The sequence below is a fragment of the Emydura macquarii genome, unplaced genomic scaffold (assembly GCF_026122565.2).
Source record: "Emydura macquarii macquarii isolate MOO-44397 ecotype Brisbane River unplaced genomic scaffold, CSIRO-AGI_Emac_v2 contig_2636, whole genome shotgun sequence".
Taxonomy (NCBI): domain Eukaryota; kingdom Metazoa; phylum Chordata; order Testudines; family Chelidae; genus Emydura; species Emydura macquarii.
Window position 1 is genome coordinate 2,088,094 of NW_027132773.1, and position 20,137 is coordinate 2,108,230.

General features: G+C 39.0%; 1 protein-coding gene across 2 annotated transcripts in view; it reads left to right on the forward strand.

The window, feature by feature from the left end:
* The first annotated feature begins 411 nt into the window (after window positions 1-411).
* Window positions 412-20,137, forward strand: part of PTPRR (protein tyrosine phosphatase receptor type R) — a 91,457-nt gene continuing 71,731 nt past the window's right edge. The window contains exons 1-4 of one of the 2 annotated variants that reach the window (XM_067564027.1): window positions 412-519; window positions 4,924-5,079; window positions 11,324-11,434; window positions 18,513-18,775. In XM_067564027.1, coding sequence (XP_067420128.1) covers window positions 415-519; window positions 4,924-5,079; window positions 11,324-11,434; window positions 18,513-18,775 — 635 coding nt within the window. In that variant the 5' untranslated portion in view covers window positions 412-414. The remainder of the gene's footprint in view (window positions 520-4,923; window positions 5,080-11,323; window positions 11,435-18,512; window positions 18,776-20,137) is intronic. The other variant, XM_067564026.1, reaches the window with a different exon arrangement.

Genomic DNA, 20,137 nt, shown 5'->3' on the forward strand with positions numbered 1-20,137 from the left:
CCTTTCCTCCTTCCTGCCTCCACCAGCACATAGTATCCACAGAGGAGCATGGGAGGGGGTAAAGTGGTATGTGTGCAGCTCTCCCTCACCACCTTCCAGGTGTAATGGGCGAGATCTACATGCAGAGGGGCCCTGTCATATGGGGATTCCTGGGGAATGCTCTTACCTTCAGTTCTCACCCAGGTAAAATTCCATTGACTTCAAAGGAAGTTTTCCATTGGTAAAGACTTTTTTCAATTGACAACATTTAGCACACTTCCCTTGTACTTTTTCCTTATTAAAAATGCAAATCAATTTCACACATTATCATCCTGAGACAAACAATTCACAAGATTCACAGAGGTCAGTCATTAGTCGAGAACTGTGTGTGCTGAGCACAGAACTAATTTGTTTTTTGTTTTTCAGACACTGCAAATGGATGTAAACAAGCTGAATATCACATTGCTTCGGATATTCCGCCAAGGAGTGGCTGCAGCTTTAGGTCTCTTACCACAGCAAGTTCATATCAACCGACTCGTTGTAAGTACAAAGAATTTTGTATAACAAAGTTACTTGGTTAATTTCAGTTTAATTAAATTAGCTTTCCTGCCTTCATGGAAAAGTCCAATAGACTCTGATTGATTGAAAAATAAATCCCCCTTTCTATAGTGTTTTTTTTTAACCATTTTATAGAGCATAATAAAAATTATATCCCTGTTATCGAATAGTTTGAAAATGTATGTAAAGGATATAATTCCCTATTAAATTCGAACATAATTCTAGAATTATTCCTGGAGTAAATTCTATAGAACTCTCTTGGTTTCATTTAAGAGTTTTAAAAGAACTGACCAAATACTTATCTTTACGGGAAATGTTGATTTTCATTAAATCTTGGAACACCGGGGACCGTTGCAAAGGTGGAAGAAAGCTAATGTTGCACCAATATTTTAAAAGGGTAAACTGGATGACCCAGGTAACTATAGGCCTATCAGCCTGACATTGATCCATGGTAAAATAATGGAATGGCTGATATGGGACTCCATTAATAATGTAAGGAGGGTAATAGATTTCATGCCAGTCAGCAAGGAAAATAAATCCTATCAAACTAACTTGATATTTTTATAAGATTACAGATTTGATTGACAAAGGTAATAGTTTTGATGTAATATACTTAGACTTCTATAAGGCATTAGATTTGATACCCCACAAAATCTTGATCAATGAACTAGAATGGAACAAAATCAACATGGCACACATTAAATGAAATAAGTTCTGGTTAAACGAGAGATCTCAGAATGTAATTACAAATGGGGAGTCATCATTGAGATGCTGTGTTTCTATGGGGTCCCACAGGGATAGGTTCTTGGCCCTATGCTATTTAACATTTTAATCAGTGACTTGGGTGAGGGGAAGAGAGACATAAAATATCACTGATAAAAGTTTGCAGATGCCACAAAGATTGAGGGAGTGGTAAATAATGAAGAGAACAGGTCACTGAAACAGAGATATCTGGATGGGTTGATAAGCTGGGCATGGGCATATAATGCATTTCAGTGTAAGGTCATATATCTAGGAGCAAAGAATGAAACCCATAGTTACAGGATGGGGAACTCTATCCTGGGAATCAGTGGCTCTCTGGAAAAGACTTGAGGATTATAGTGGACAATCAGTTTACTATGAGCTCACAGTGTCAAGCTGTTGACTAACAGGCCTAATGCAATCTCCAGATGTAAAACCACTGGAATATCAAGTAGTAGGGAGGGTATAGTACCTCTGTATTTAGCACTGGTGTGACTACTACTGCAATATTGTCGTATCAAGTTCTGATGTCCATAATCTAAGAAGGATTTTGAAAAATTGGAGAGGGTGAAGAGCCACAGGAATGATTAAAGGATTGGAAAACATGCCTTAATGTGAGCGACTCCAGGAGCTCCATATATTCAGTTTGACAAAGATAAAGTTAAGGGGTGACTTGATCACAGTCTTTAAGTACCTATATGGGCAATAGAAATTTGACAGTAGAGGGCTCTTCAGTCTAGCAGACAAAGATAAAATAATATCCAGTGGCTGGAAGTTGAAGCTAGACAAATACAGACTAGAAATAAAGTGCAAATTTTTATCAGTGAGAGTTATAAACCATTGGAACAATTTCCTATGGGTTGTGGTCCATTCTGCATCACTGGTAATTTTTAAATCAAGATTGGATGTCTGTCTAAATGATATTCTCTAGTTCAAGCAGCTATAGCACTTGACAGAGGAATTAATACAGGGAGGTCTATAGTGTGTATTGAATGGTTCCTTCTGGCCTTAAAATCTATCAATCTGTTAATCTCTAGTCAATTCTATGATACATTTCCATAAGGAAGTTTATTCTTATTTTCTTTATACTCCATCCCTTCATTCAAATATACCTGTGATTCTTGCTCAGAATATATGTTAATCTGTCTCTGTTTGTTTATCTCTGATACATTTCTAAGTCACCATCACCATAATGTCTGAGTTTTGAGGTAGTAATTTAAGTGCCTTAGTATGACATTAATATTCCTCCTTTGATATTGGGCTTTAGCAGCATGTGTTCAGGAATGGTCTTGTAGATCTTAAGAGACCATGTTAACATTGTGTTTCTAAGAAGGGAGAATAAGTCATTTAAAAATAATTTTCAAAATCTGTGTTTTTTCATTTAAAATGAGCAAAGAATATTAATATCTGATCAATGTGTAGTATGTAAAGAACTACACTATACTATACTATGTAAAGTATTTAAAAGTTAATGTTAATGGCACACAGTATGAATCTATCACTGCTGTTATTTTCCATAGGGCATTTCTGCCATTAAACATAAAAGCCTTACAATCTGTGTGTTGTTAGCATTCCATTAATGCTCCAAGTGATGGTGGCTTTTTTCAGGTGAGGTGTGGGCTGAATACAAGTGAAGAGGATTGACAGGTTCAATATAAATGTATTTGCTCGTATGATAAGACTTTATATGCCAAAAGGGATCAAAAATGCCTTCAAATAATGGCTTTGTGAGAGGCTCACACAAGCCTGTACAAAAGGAAAGATCAATAGCAATGCAATGAAGTTCTTTTCATTTTCTTTAGGCACGTCATTCAGTGCTCAATCTTCTTGTCCCCCACATTAACTAAAATGTTAAAGTTATAAGGCATTCACAGAGAAAAGTGCAATTAAAAGAGGAACTTTCCTTATGGGTCCTAAAATACTTTAGCATAACGTGTCACGTAGCAGCTTTCTTCATATGCTCTGAGGAGCCTGGGTAATTGAGCGCATGTAGCACACTGTGTTTTCCTATTGACTCTGTGGTTTCTTACTTTCTCTTTTAATTTGTGGTTTGAGGGGAGACATATTAACATTTTGCCCTTACAACTAGCCCAAACTACATTAGAAACATGAATTAATATTAGTTTGTTCAACACCCCCTATGAGGAAGATATTAATCTAGCCATTTTCTATATGGATAAAATGGGGCACAAAGAGGTTATGTGATTTGGCCAAGATCACACAGTGAGTCAGTAGCAACAAGCGTTAAAAGCGTAACTGAAATGTCCTTACTCCCATTCCTCTTGCTCTTACCACTAGACAGCAGTTCCCTCTGTAAAACACTACTTGTGAGCAAAGCCCTAAATTAAAAGATATAAAGTCCTTTCTGTAAGCAAAGGAGAGCCTATCTAACAAAGGCAAAAAAGTGGGAAACCACCTCCTCTGCAAGCTCCCCCTTTACAGAAACCCCACAGAAACCCCTCCATAGGGCTATAGGGCTCTGGCTCTGGGAAAAAGGAAAAGGAAAAAGGGGGGATCTCCGTTGGAGAGATCTCCATTGGAATCTCTTGCCCCCCAAAACCACAGTGAGTAATAATCTGTGGTAGATTACACTGGTTCCCCTTCTGCAGTCTGGAAACACCCCTGCTCCAGGGACATCTGTGGTAGTCAGCCTGGCTCCTGCAAGAGCTATAGGGTCTGGGGGCTAGTAGAAAATGGGGAAGAACACATGGCAATATGGAGGCAAGGAATCGCCAGGATTATCCTCCTTCCTCTGGTGGATCCACAAGATTTATGGGTTTGTGGGGACTGAACTTCTGTCACGTCTCTGTTTTGGGGGAATGGTGAATTCTGCTTCCAATAAGAAATCAATGGAAACTATAAAAGTTTATTCTAAGTAGGAACACAAACCTGTAGGAGAAAATGGCAGCCTCTGTGTGCTATGGTTGTTATGGGTGTCAAATGTAAACTAATCATCCTTGAAAGTGTGCCATTAAATCTGATCTCTGTGAAGTTATACTTCTGAATGTAAAAACTAGATACTTTATATATAGCAAGGCTATATTTGTTTCTTCAGAACAATGAAGGTAGTGAAGCAGGATGGGTGTACTTCCTGAAAAAAACATGATTATTTCTGTTTTAATTAATTTATCCCATCCTGTAACAATAAATTGCAAGATTTATCGAAACCCAAAAACTCAAGCAAGTTTTTCTGTGCAGTCAACACAGCTCCCAGGCAGACTTTTAGGGTCCTGTCACATTGTTGTGACATCTAATAACATGACATTGCATATGAGAATGTTGCACCTCCTTATGACATAAAGTTGTGATGTGTTGACATTGGATTGCAAAGTAACATCAAAACACCAACAGGTCATTATGCAAAGCAGTTTCGCTGAAGGACATACATCTAGAGATGGTGACCTTAAGGTGAGGATAATCTAATAGTCAGGGAGCAAGAGAGAAAAAACACAGCGCATACTATATTTTTTTATCATCCATCCTATGAAGTTTTCATTTCTTGAAATGGAGTGTGACTAGAAAAAGAGAGCATGTGAGCAGTTGCAATCCTTATACTATATTTTTCATTTTTAAAAATCTGATTAAAATTGTGGCTGGCAGAAATGATTCAGAATCAAACATTTTTATATGATTTGTTTTATCTAGGGGAAGAAGAACTGTGTTGAGCTGTTCGTGTCTCCAATAAGTAGAAAACCAGGAATTTCTGATGCGCTTCCATCCGAAGAGGTGTTGCATTCCCTTAATATCAATGTTCTGCATCAGAGTTTATCCCAGTTTGGAATTACAGAGGTTTCCCCAGAGGTAGGTTATCATGTATATAACATATTAGAGTTTGCTGTAAATTAGTCAACTCTAAATATAATTATTAAGGCCTGTGTTAGTTCTAGGCTAAGGTACTGATGCTGAGGAGAATGTATAGCTAATTAAAGTTGGCTTTATTATTATTACAAGTCAATAATAAAAATAATCCTATTAAATTATTTAAATAAAGCTTGAATGGGTCATATAATCACTAAGAAACTTTGCTCTTTTATTTCTGAGTTGGCTGGTTTGAAGTCTTCTGTGAAGAGACAAATAGAATTCGGATTTCATGATAATTCTCCACTTCAAGTTTGTCCAACCTCCTGCTTGGTCCATCCAAGGTTAAACTGTGCCTTGAATGGCTTTGGGAGCATTGTATTTGTGTATTTTATCTATTACTGACTTTGTTTTCTGGGAGAGTGAGAGATTTGAAAGTTTGCCCACTTTACATTTTTTACCTAGCCCCAAAAGAGAGAGCCATTAAAACGTCTTGCTATTTTTTATTACTACTTTTATTTTTGAAAGATAATCTATTTGAAAGCAGAACTAGCACTACCACATCCGCAATGCTCCAGACATTGCATTTGGACATACACTTGACTTAGAGTTTACCCCTTGACACAAAAGGAAATAATTATTAAAGAATAAAGGAAAGGAAATCACTGAATTCACACGCACATCAGGCAATAATCAAGTCACTTTGGATTATGTTTGGTGCTTGGAAACCCATAATACACGTAAAGCCCCTTGGACTTGTGGGAGGTCAATTTCATGAGCTATCTCAAAAGAATTAATCACAAACAGATTTTCCTGTTTTCCTGCAAATTTCCGTTTTCATGAGAGAGCAGTTTTTGGTCAAATAGACATTTTGAACAAAAAACTTTGACCAGCTCTGCCCCCCACCCCCAGTTCCATTGATTTCTATGCCAAACAAAGGATCAGGGCCCTTATGTCTAAGCCGAGGTGTGAGCCATTGCTGAGATCATAATGGCTGCTACACTTACGTACCAAATTGCTGCACTGCCATTTTTCTACCTCCTTTTAAAGTTCTCATTCAGTGTAAAGTGCTGCGAGATATTTTCTGTGTGAAAAGAGAAATATAAAAAACAAGTTATAATAAGTAAAGCTACATGTGTTTCCTACAGCAGATTAACTCTGAAAATGAAAGGTTTAAAACGCTGCAGATACTGAGGTTAAGGGACCCTGGGTTATAGTACCACAAAGTGAAGCTAAGCAGTCCTATCCTAATGTCAATCTGTTCACTACAACTCCGATCAACCACCAGGGCTGCAGCTCTAAAACCCTTTTTTTAAATGAGAATTTTCTTTAGTGCCGAAGTGTATGAATTTGACAGTTATGATAGATATGATTATCAGTTCCAAATACTTCAATTGTAAATAACACTCCAAATAGTCATGGGAAGAATGCATATATGAATAACTCCAAATGGTATTTGAATTCTCTTTCTGTCAGTCAGATACATGTAGCCAATACAAAGGTAAAGATTTCATTACATTCTCTCTAGAATTCTTCAGATTACACAAATAAGGCCCTGATCCTGCAAAAATTTGTGCACGTGCTTACTTTATATGTATAACTAGTCCCACAGATTTCAGTGCAACTACTCATATCTGTAAGTCTTTGTAGAAATCAAGGCCTAAAAGACAGTTACATTTAATCCTCACCCTCAGCCATGTCAACTAACCAATTTTTCACATATCCCTAAATCTACCCAAAGAATGGTTACAGGGCAGAGGCAATAAGGGGCTGTAACCCAAAAGTCCCACCAATTTGTGTGGTCACCAGGATTTACTTATGCTGCTTATTGACTACAGCCAGTGTCTTGGCAGCATCTTTTGAGAATGGGCCACTTTCTGTCCCATGCCTTGCATAGAGTGCTACTGGTCAGGCGCGTCTCCTCTCCTTGTCCTTGAGAATGATCCACAGGAGATGCCTTAATAGCAGCTTAGGTCCAAAAGTATGTTACTGAAAAGAATGTTTATAAGAAAACTGAGGGCTTGTCTGCACAATAATTTGCACCAGTTTAGATAAACCAGAGCAGATCTCTATGGAAACATTCTTAAATTCATTTAGAAATAGTTTATATCAATTTAGCTTAAATTGATTCCACACTGATTTAAGCTATATTGATGCAAACCATTTGTAAACAGACTTAAGAGTGTCCACCCAGGAGATTGTACCAGCTTAACTAAATTGTTGCAAGCTTGTGTGTAGACAAGCCCTATGAGAAAATCAAAGGTAAATAGTGTTACATTATATCTACTCTAAGGCCAGGGGAACTGCCACTTAGCTAGAGTAATATGTGATATTTCCAATTAATTTAATCAGCACACCCTTGCATCTTCAAGTTTCAGTCTCTGTTGTGCTGATAGGCTTTTTTTTTATTTTTCCTTACCATCTCTGCCTTTCTGCCCTCAACAAGGAGGACTATATGGGCACAGCTTTTGTCTTTAGGAGCTTAACAACCAAACTGTTTTAGATTAATTTACGGTTTATAGCCCAGTTTTATCAGTTTTCCTGGATCTTGGAACAAACAGTCCTGAGCTATTAGCACTGTCTCACAAATTATTTTCTTATCATAGACATGAAGTGACTCAGCTACAATAGTCCAGAGCCCCTGCTATCATAATTACAGAAGAGTGTTAAGTGAGGGTTTTGCGGTCCTTCCTACTCTATATTAGGATCAAGGGAATAGACTTGTTTTGTTAGGTTAAGATAGTATTTTGGTGTTTCAAAATGGCATGTCAATCAGTATTAGAGCTGTGCTGTGTAATTTTTGCCTTTTTATAGGCAATTACCTAATGTTTCAAAACGGTTAGATCTGACTTTCACAAAAACAAGATCAGGAAAAAATGTGTCTTGCATATGTGCACTATTAGACTGATGGAATAGAAAAGAATTACAGTAGGTTCAACTACTTACATAAGAAGTTCTACTATAAAAAAACAAAACCTCTCTGCTGTTCCACTAATGCATTACAAATAAAATAATTAAAGTCCATCAGCCAATTGTTCAAAAGTTAGCTATTCAACTCTTTAACTCCAGTTTATTTAGTCTTTAGATGGGGAGGTACAGGACAGCATTTATTTACTTTTGAAAGGTCAGCTCAGCTGATGCTCAGTGAGTTGCTGCTTTTTGTCCAGTTTTCCACTTGGAATGTCTGAAACACAGGAAGGTCGTCAGGTAACCTCCCCAAGGTCAAACAGTTAGTTTATAGCTAATGGGCCAATGCTGCAGCTGCTCTGTATGTGGAAATCCCAGGGCAGTCAGTGCGAGTTCAGAATGCAGGGCAGCTGCAATGTTGGGCCTTAAGCCAGCGTTAAGACCCAGGCCTATCCTGTAAAAACACAAAATGAAATAACCTCCTCACTGCACTGTGGTAGCTGAATTGTACGGAACGCTTCAAAACAAATAGTGAAAGCAGTGAAATTATTGTTTAAATACTATGGTTAAGAACAATTTCAGCAGAAATAATCAGCCAGTATGACAGCTGACCCTTGAAAAATCTTCAACTTTTTGAGTGGTTCACTGCAAAAAAGGTCATTTACAATTCATTTTCAACCTGTGGACACACACAGACCACTTAGGGCCAGGCTGTGAAACTCAAGGCTCACATTGGTGAGCAGTAACCCACCGAAGATTTGTCACTGATTTTAGTGGGAGTACTGAGTGAATTATTGCTTACCAATATGTGGAAGCAGTTTCCCCATCTGGCCTCCCAGTGCTGTGACAGGCTGGCATCTCAACAAAAGAATATACTTGTTTATGGAGGTTTTTAGTTTTAATACTGCTTTTATGCCTTCTGCTAATTATAAGGCAATAGATAGTCATTAAAAAAATAAGCACTCCCAAATTAAGCATCCTATCAAATACTTATGAATGTGTGCTGCAGTCTGTGAAGCTACATTCTGTGACTTACACACTCTGGGCACGGAATGCTTCTGTCCCTTTCTGCAGCTAGAGGAAAGCAAATCTGTGTTAAGCTGAGACGAGGAGCAGCAGTTTTCTGTTATGTTTCCCTCTATACCTGGAGTCCATGTTCCCTTCAGTGCGTACAAACTCTACATGGTCAGGACTTTCCCTGTTTGGGGAGGCCTCTGGAGTCAAAGGGGTTTGTGATGTTATGTAGCATTACTCAGTATGGCAAGGTCCCAGGAGACCTGACAGATTTCAGAGCATGAGTTACTGCTATTCTACTGCTAGCCTATCCCAATGATAACATAGCTCCAAATCATGCCCAGGAGTCCACATGGAGCAGGAGGCCTTGTTGAGTTTGCAGACCACATACCCACCACCTCTATTTTCCCTCTGTAGCGATCTGGTTATTCCAATGCCACTAAGTCAAGCTCTTGGAATATTTGATATAGAGCTCCTTGTGTCTTCACTAGGGATACGTCTATCCTTGCGGTGGTGTGTAGAGTACACACACTGCATGCACAGCTGGCATGGATATAAATAGCAATGTAGACAGTGAGGAACTGAGTGAGTAGAGAAGGGACACACCTGAGCCCCCAGGTGTATGTCTGTGTGTATGTCTACATTGCAGTTAAACACCTGTGTCTGGCCCTTGTCAGGTGACTAAGGCTGCTGGGGCTTGGGCTCAGGGGTTGTATAACTGCAGTGTACATATTCAGGCTCGGGCTCAGGCTGGAGCCCTGAAAATCTACACCACAGCTAAACAGCTGCTTAGCCTGAGCCCTGGGAGCCTGAGTCAGCTGACCCAGACCAGCTGCGCAGTGCCTCCCAGGACTAAACTGCTATTTTTAGCAATGTAATGTCCCCCTGCCTCCCCACTGCTGGTGCCTTTCCCTGCCACAGCGAAAGATCCGCCAGTGAGGAAAGGCTCTGACAAGAGGAAGGCGGCAGGGAAATGCTCCGGAAGCTCCCTGCTGCTAGAGCTGTTCCCCACTATCTTCACCCTGCTGGAGCCTTTCACGGCCACATACAGCTACTCACCACAGTGAGTGTGGATGGCGCGTGCCTTTCACTTCGGTGTGTGGCTACTCATACTCTACATGCTGCACAAGTGTAGAAAATTTGTTCCTAACTCAAGTTGGTTCAATTGAGGTAAATCCTAGGAAGACAGAGCAGTTAGTAGTTTTCACATGAGTTAGCAGGTTGAGTTAAAGACTAGGCACCCCTACTGGGCTTTTCTGTGAAATGGGACCATTGAGGCTTTGGAAATTCATGTCGAAGACCTGATTTAAATACCTTCTTCTCTCTTAACTTGACAATTTTATTCAAGAAATACAATAAACAGATGAGATTAGGGGTGTGGCTTTCCATATTAACATGTGCCATTTAATTTCTTTCAAGTCTATTTGTATGTAATAATTTTGCCCTTTGAAACACACACGTGAAGATTGCTTTTGCTGCAAGTATATACATCATATTCTGATCAATGTATTACAGTTGGACTGTAGATTCTATTAGAAACAAGTTTCAATTAGGCTTTTTTCCATTTGAAAATGTAGCCAAAATCTTATTATTTCATATTCCAACCATTTCTCAGTGCAATAAAAACAGAATAAACATTATTTGTTTTTTATTGTATATTTCCCAATAGCTCAGTAATTTTCAGCATACAGAGCTGCTTTAGAAATGTAAGGTCATCGAGAGTCCCTAAACTTAAGAGACTTCTTTAAGTATAATCAGAATTTAATATATGGATGGGTTGGTTTTGTATTTTTTTAAAGTTAGAATGCCAGGGCTTCTCAACTTCTTAATGCATCATGAGATTCTGTTTGCACCTGTTTTCACTTCTGTATAAGGTGTAGACTGTACGTAGGCTAGTGTGTAGGTGTTGTGGGAGGAGACGCAGCAGAATGAGACAGCATGAGCAATTTCCTCAGCATGCATGAGTACTACTTTCTTACCCGATGTGCCAGGTAGTTTCCGAGAAAGAACGAGTCTTGTTTACTTAGCTTAAGACCAGTCCATTGCATGTGTGGGAAGATAACTTCAACAGTTACTAAGAAGATCTTAAATCAACTTTGCGTGTGTTAAGATTTTATTGTGGCAAATACATATAGTTCAGCTGGTTTGCTTATTTTAGGTTGATATGGAACTGGAAGCAGTCAATGTAAGAACCATATACTGTAAAATGTATACTGTAACAAATCTGAAATAATGCACAATGCCTGATTAAAAACTCTTTAATCGGCACGTGCTACTGTAGAACTTCAACCTCTTTTTTCTTTTTTTTTTCTTTTTTTTAATAAAGAAAAATGTTTTGCAAGGCCAGCATGAAGCGGACAAAATCTGGAGCAAAGAAGGATTTTATGCAGTTGTTATATTTCTCAGCATCTTTGTCATTGTAGTAACATGTTTAATGGTAAGTTTGTTGCTTTTCTTTCTTTCTTTCTTTCTATTTTCATTTATCATCAGTCTGAAAGACAGAGTCCTGCATCCTTTATTCCAAAAGCTTCTTAGTAATAATAAGTAACTCTGATAGTGTCGGGAGGCCAAAGCCTGATGAGTAATAGAAATACTTATTATGTTTAGAATGGTTTATGGTCTGATATAAAATAACACTAATAGTAAGCTTCAGAAATAATGGACACTTAACCATGCATAATAACCACGCAGTAATTTAATTGAGGGCTTCTAGTAACATGATAAACCATGAGAGTGAAGCCTAAGTGAGCGGTTTACTGAGGTCACAGAAGTCCTGAATGTCACTACAGACTTATAGTGTATTTTATTTCTTATATTATGTGGTAATAAAAAACTAGACATTGACATGATATGGTTTATACACAGTAATATGGGATTTGCACCATGTAACAATATAATTACTATAAAGTACGAATTTGCCATTGAAAATATTGATATTATCACTGTTCAAAAAAGTAATTAGGGACAAGTGTGTTATTTAACGGCTCTTTTAACATGACATCTGAAATGTCATGCAGTATATGTCTGGTGGCCAGGTGTCCAATGAACATCCTTGCCACTCTACTGCAGTGAATGAAACTCAAAAAAGAAATTGAAATGGCCCTGAGTGCACATTGATACTGGAGGTATTAACACGCTGAAATCTTTTTCAATTTGCTTTTTTTTAAAGAAAACTGTCAGTTATAGCTTCAGAATCGGAATCCTTCCCCTACTGTCAGTCATCTGTTAAGGCACGAACTAGGCTCCACCATCCCAGTGTATTCTGAGTCATTATTTGCATGTCCTTAATGTTGTTAAACTCCATAAGTTTTCTGTCTCTGAGTTGTGTTTGATGGAGGGATTCTTTTGGTTTGTCCTCTTTCACGTTCCTCCAGCTGCCTAGTCACAAGCTCTGGCTTCATTCATAACATATGTCCCAAACAGTTCCATCTTCTTTTCTGGATAACTTTAGAGATAAGGGATTGTTGAACTCTGACAAATCTTGGAACTTTTGTCATAAATACATTCCACTTAATACCTAGTCCTTTTCAAACATACTTGCTTTCAAGGGCATTTAGATGTCTGTTTATACCTTTAGTGGATTTGCAGCTTTTACATCCATATGTTAAGATGGAAATAACATTTGAGATGAAGATCTATAGATTGGTCTGTAAGTTGTAGATTTTTTATGACAAAATCTTATTTAACCTGGTAAAACCTCTTTGAAGTTTGGGCCAGCAGAATTCTTATGGTTTTTTTTCCATGTGACAAATATTAATCCTCCTTCTTCCCCACATCATCATCAAAGATGTCATTGTAACTCTGGAAACAGCATATGATAACTTTTTCTCTCTCTGCTGACTAGCTGGTCACTTTATGGAAGCAGAGTAAAAAACACCTTGGACATCTATTCAGTCTTCCTTCTTTTATCTACATAATTTCTGAGTGCACAAGCATAAGTTTAACACACATAAAATGGATGCACTCGCAAATTCTGCAGGCTACTCATGCTAGCAGGTCTCTTGGGTCTTTAAGTTTTATATAAATAGTAAATATTTTGAGTGGGGTACCAAAAATAGCAATATTGGAATTATACTGTAAGTGCATATTTATCTCTAAATGCTTATTCCTGGGCGTGTCAAAAGTGCTGTTGGCCAAATCTAGAACTAGATTACTTGGAAGTGTCTCTTAAAATGTGAACTGGAAACTAATTAGACGGCTGCGCAACAGTGGTTGGTGCAAGCTAGTTGAATTGTTTATGTTTATAGAATTATTAAGGAAATTATAAATCAATGCAGCCTTTTCTTTTAATTGGGTTTTACAAATCATGATATTTAACTGCACAATTTTACACTGACAGAAGACTGTGTATTAGAAGTCTTTACATATTTTATTTTTAATTTCTCTGGAATTTAGTAATGAATTGCAATAAGAAAATAAATATCAGGCCTATATTTTATTATGTAGTGTATTGCTATATACTATAATACAGTACTACATGAGCTAAATTCAGACCAGTAAATTGTTCCTCCTAGGCCACCTATCTATTTCTATGCCCCCCATCACCAGAATATCTGAGCCCGTTGTGTCTCAGGAGGGATTCACCACCAGTGGTCCTTTGCAGTCCTGACTATGGACTAATTTCTTCTGGGAGCTCCATACATCATTTATAACCTGTTAAGCAACAGACTCATTAGGTGTTACTGTTTAACAATTCTGTTCTAAGGAGAAGAGGTCTCTCTGTGATTTTTATTTTTAATATATAGTGTAATAGCAAATTATTAACAATTGTAATAAATAATACAATACTTGACAGAGCAGGTTGAACTATTCATTTTGAATATTTCTTATGAATTCAGCCCTTTTTTGTTTGTTTCCAAATATTTTGAAAATGATCCAGTTTTCTTAAAGTGTTATCTTTATTCATAATTATGTATGAGATAGGTAATTATTAGACTACGGGATATTTGTAGATCTGGTTGACAAATAGGAAAAAATTTTATTTAAAAAAATGTGTCCCTTTTTCTTGTCAAAGGTTTTAAATTCTGAAATATGAAAGACAGGATGACTTTTTCTCACACACAAAAATTGACCCCTCTTTTTTTCTTCTGTGTTGTGAAATTCAATATTTTTGACTGGCTCTAGTTATTTATAAAATGTACTTTGTTGTTCATTATTTTTGGAGGTTGGTACTTACCAAAATCATGTGGTATTTTTTTCTGCCCCTTGGTTGAATGATAGAAACACTTTAATAGGGAGAATACTGAATAACAGAAAAAGCACTTCTCCAGTAAAAATTTTCACATGACTGATCATTTGTTCTAAAGTTTGTGCAGCTTTCAGGCTTCACAAACTTTTCAGGATTTTCACAAACACTCTGATTGCAGGAATATACACAAATAATTAATATGACCCCATAAATCATAAAAAACCATACTTGGATTTTTTATTCTTGAAAACATGAGATTAAATTTAAAAATACTGGATCAGCTCTTCTGTTCAATGCAGTGTTAGTAGAATTGCTGAGAGAATAGTAGGAGATTAACCAGGGATTTCTAGCGAATCCAAGAGTTAGTTTCTCTTTCCAGGAGTCCTCGTTCAATTTTGCTTAAGTAAACTATTGTAACCCTTTTGTCAGACAGAGCCAGCAGCAGCAAAGGGCCAGGTTCTATATCTACAGGTTCCTGTCAATGATACAACACCAAACCGGCTCGAGGCCCGACCCAGTCACCTGGGAAATCACACACTATCCCCTGGCTGCCCCCAAAAGGTGATACTTCCCCTCTTGCAAGCACAGAGTCTGAGTGTAGAAAGTAAACCTTTTAATCAAAAGAAGGAAGTAACACAGCACTGGTTTGGGAAAAGAGTGCAACCAGAATTAATGAACACAATGAGCCAAACCCATCCCACCCCACCTCAGATTGCGTGGGGCGTGTCCTTCGCCTCTCCCTTCTTGCTTTGCCCTGCCCTGCTGACTGTCGTAGTTGCACTGTCCACCTCTCGGTTGTGGGGCTCCGCCAGTCCCCTCTGCTGGTTCCTGCTGCCTGCCAGACACCGGCTTGACTGGTCCCCTCGGCTGCGTCTGCTGCTGCAGGCCCCCCGCTGCTGCTGGCTCCCACCATCTCCTGGCCTCACGGAGTCCCCTCTGCTGGCTCCCAGCCTTTTGAGGTTTCCCAGTTCCTTTAGTGATTTCAGCTCTTAGTGCGTTTCAGCTGTCAGCTTTCATTCATGGGAAAGCCTTCTACTGACACAGGAGCAATGTCCCTGCTTTTAACAAAAGACTCCAAAAGGAATCATTTTAACAGGGGAGGAGATAGTCAATCCATGCCTGAGGGTAGCCTTTTGTCAGGGCTGGAGCAATCTCAGCAGGAGACCCCTCAACTCCTTCTTCTTACAATGCTCTAGCATTCGTTCGCCACCTTTGTTGAGTTCTGTTTAGATGAGAGGGAATTTTTCATCAGAACAGACTAAACACAGTTCTCCTGCCATTTGTCCATACAATAGAACAACCCCTGCAGTTAACACTAAAGTGATTTGTAACCCAATGCCAGCCAGACTGACCATTTGCCATCCTGCTGAGCACCTAGCTGTATTCATGCAAGTACCGAGCCCCATGTAAATAAAGTGCCCCCCCTTTCAGCTGCTGAGCAAGGGAAGACCACTCAGAGCTTGCTTACACTATGTTTAGTGATTTAAGCAAAATCAAAATAATATACTTTTCTTCTGAAGTAAGAGTGTCCACGCACTCTCATGCACTGAAATAACAAAAGATGTGAGTCAAAACCAATTTTCCTGAGAGAGTTAGGCTTTCTTTTGAGGTATTCTGGGCAGAAACAGAAGGTGCAAACTTCAGCGTAGACTAGGCCTATTCATCCCTCCATGTTGACCCAAGCCACGAGGCAACAAAAAGAGGAGTTGCATTCCCACTGAGCTGTGAGTATGGACTGCTGTACGGACCTGGACTGCTGTATATGCAAAATTTAAAAATGTCCCACTGTGTCCTGGAAAGTAGCTTTTTAATTAGTGACTTTTCTTCGTATTTTTCAGTCACCCGGTATCACTGTGTTAGTATATACCATTTATCCTAGTGTGCTGAGGTGTCTGTAGAGACCTGCCTTTCTTTAGCTCTTGTGTTCTATAACAGGCTCAAACACCATGAAGACCCTGCACACTCAGTCATGAGCTGTGTCTAAGATCACTTTAAACATGGCTGTAACTAAACTGGTACATGAATAGTTTTGTTGCCTTTTGTTGTTGGGGCTAAACTATTTTTAAAATCATTTTTAAAAACCCAGAATGCTTTTTTAATATGGTTTGACATGACTTTTCCCCATCCACACTGTTCAGGCAAGCTACATTAGCTGAAACCATGTTTAAATGAAGATCAAACATGGTTCCTTAACTCATTTCACAGCCTGTTATAGATGGGAATTAAATTTACTGTTTTTTTCCTAGGCTCATACAGCAGAGTGTTGGAGAGAGGTAGGAAATGATGCTAGTCTAGATGGACCCCAAAGACCTAACTGACTGTGCCCCCTAATGGGACATCACGTTGAAAGAAAGCAATGTAAATATGTGATTTAAAATGTTGTGCCTTGAATGGCAGAGTGATATTCCCATAATCAAGTATCACGGAGTTATCTGAAAGCAGATGAGCCCACAATGATTAGGAGGAGGAAAGAGGTTTAGAATATCTCAAAGACCTGTATTAATTTTTCCAATATACCTGTTGGGCTTTGTATTGTAACCATAGCCTCATAGGAGTGGAAGGGACCTCAAGAAGTCATTAAGCTATTTTCCTCCAAACTGAAAACCAAATCTTGCTCACTTTACTCATGTGATTTATTGCCTAACTCAATTCAATGAATATAGTGTTTACATATGCTACTGAGACCTGCCTAATGAGTGAATTGCTCATTACTGGGACAATTCCCAGCTCACACTGAAATATTAATCACTGAATATTAATTGTTGAATATTACCATGAAAAATGAATGCACAAGATATATCCAGTCACACCCACCAGGCTAAGTAGTGACAGTCCCTTACACAGGGTCCTGAGTGAGAGTGGAAAAGTTCCTGGATTTGTGACAAAGGGAAGTAGAAGCAACAAACTATGTTCCTCAGTTTCTCAGGAGCTTGTGGAATCCCTGCTGGACACTGCAAGCCAGATCCTCCCAGGTCTCTTAAGGTTTGGGAGGATGAAAGAGACACTGAGTTGAGGCGCGCAAAAATATACTTATTTTGTCTGTTGATAATGGGACTCACCTTATGTTATTTATAGCACCTGGAAAAGAAATATAGTGTGGTTGTTACAGAAACATGATAGTGCCTCCCTCAGTGTTAGTTTCATGTTACAGAAACATGATAGTGCCTCCCTCAGTGTTAGTTTCACTGATTTAAAAAAAAAAAAAAAGCCAGAAGGGATCATTATGATCATCCAAAGTGGCACAACCACAGCTTGGCACAACTCTTCCAAAAGCAGTAACTCCATAGCTGCTAAAGAGATACAGTGTTAGGGTTCTTTGCAATGAGGCCCCCAAAATGGGGCCCTTGTTACCTTCATAGTCACTGCCAAGCCAGTGTATCTTTGACATGGAACTCCACTGAGGTCGGTAGAGCTGAATCCAGAATTAAAACAACATCATGAAAAGCAGTTGCTACAGAGAGCTGATACCCAAGCTTAGGAGGTAATAAGTGGATAGTGGAATCCAGGTTAGATGGAGTTTTTAGATGTTAAAGTTTTGGCTATTGTAAAAACATATGTTTTAAATTTTGAAATGGCACCAGTCCATAATCAGCTGAACATATTGTGCACATTTCTTTGGTAGAGAAGATTTAAAAAACATCTCAAGCTACAAGAAATCTACTGTCTACCTTCCCCAAGGAAGCAAACAAAACCAGTTGACATTTCTGAAACATTTAGAGCCAGAATTAATCCTGGAGTGATTTTTCTGAAGTATTATAAACTTGAAGTTCTGAAATAATAGCACAATAATGTTGAAGGTGACCCTGCTAATTATGCTATTCTGGTAACAGCTGTTTGGCCAATGAATAAACAAGTTTGCTGAGACTCTTAAAACAAATTTAGGGCATTATTTAGAGAGAGATGAGGTTGGATATATGAAATGGTATACTGCACCATTGTATTTTTGGTATTCATATTTTGTAAAACTTTTCTATAATTACTTTGTTTACCAGTATTTCTTTCCTTACAATGATTTTGTGACAACCATCTCCCATTACCTTTTATTTATCTCTTTAATAATGCAACTGCAATAACTGTTTGTATTAAAAGTAATTATTAGTTCCCTATGAGAACTTCTAAAACCTCCTACTACCTGTGCGCCAGTCATGGTTATATAATAGAAATATTTGCCCTTTTTGTTGGAAACACTTCATCCCACATGTTGTGGAATTCTTCTAGAAATCATTGCTATTATATAAATATATCCAAGGCATTTTTAATTCTTCTTTTACTTTGTTTTACAGTGGTTGGGATAAAAATTGATACTCTTTCCTTTATGTGTCTACAGGTTCTGTACAGATTAAAGGAAAAAGTTCAGTTCTCACTGCGACAAGATAAGGAGAAAAAACAGGAGATCCACCTTTCACCCATTCCCGTGCAGTCAACTCAGTCGGAGTATAAGACACCAAACAGAATGGTCCAACCTGAACAGGCTCCTAAAGTTGTAAATGTCATAGTGGACCCTCAAGGCCAATGTGTTGCTGAGATCAAACCTCCACTCTCTGCCAGTCCATCGCCTTTCAAAATGAAACCTGTGGGCCTTCAAGAAAGGTAGGATCATGCCCCAGCATATTCAATATTTACTGTCTCCTTCTAAGATTTTGAAGCATAGTTTGATATGCATCTCCTCCGTCAGTGAAGCACTAAATGGTGCCCATCCAACACAATGAGTGCCCTTGACATACATTTTAAAACACAGGAAAGTTGGAGAATACCAAGTAATAATCAACCGAAGCAACAACACTTTTTTCTCCTCACACATCATTTGATCATAAGTCACATGAACTGTTTAAGCCCTACCTCATCATACTTCCCCATCAGACAGAAATCACACCCTCAGTTGCCTCAGGATATGTCCACTCTGCACTTAAACACCTGCGGCTGGCCTCTGTCAGCTGACTCAGGTTCAGGCTATGGGGCTGTTTATTTGCAGGGCAGATGTTCAGGTGCAGGCTGGAGTCTGGGCTCTGGGACCCTTCCTCATCATGAGATCCCAAACCTTGGGTTCCAGCTCAAGCTCAAACCATCTACACCCCAGTTAAACAGCCCTGTAGCCCGAGCCCGAGTCAGCTGACATAAGCCACTTGCGGGTGATTAATTGCAATGAAGACATACCCTCAGACTCCAGTGCCCACTGAGGCTTTGCATGATGCAAAGGAAAGCTTGGAGTTGTGACCTGAGGGTAATTAATGCCTTTGAGTCTGCAAACAGGCTAAAACAATAACTCAGAAGGATGAGAACTGCCCTATCAACTCTGAAAACTCTTTACCCCAAATAGGCCACAGTGTGGGGGCAGGGCCCTGGCATAGGGACGGCAACATAGAGGTACCATGTAGAGCATGAGCAGCACCTTGGCTTTCCTTAATTTGGCCTTGCACCACTCTCTGCCATTACCTTGTTCTCTCTCTTTTTTGTCATTGATTCACTTGCTGTGTGTTATTCAAATCCCAGTTTGTGAACTATCTAGGGCAGGGACCACTTTTATGGTGTATGAGCAGGCCCTAATTCCTGTCTGGGTTCCTTAGGCATGACTGCAGTATAACTAATCAGCATCATCCAACCAGGGGGACTTGTACTGCCCTCCTAAGCAGGAATGTCAGGGGTACAACGCCCTCTCTCTTGATGTCGCTCATCAGATGGGTGACCCCACTGCCATATTTGGCAGTAAGAGGGGGAATCTGTGACTCCACCACTTGACGAGGGGATAAAGGTTGGGAATTGGTAGGGAAGAAGTGTGACTGCTGCCTGAAGGGCTCCCAGACATGTGTATGTATGTATCTATGTAAAGCAGCTAGGGAATTTTTTGACAAATTGGTTTTTTTGCCAGAAAATGCCAATTCATCAAAATCAAAACTCCTCATGAAATAGGGTTGGTTTTGACAAATCTCCAAATGGGAGAGGGAGCTTTGAAAT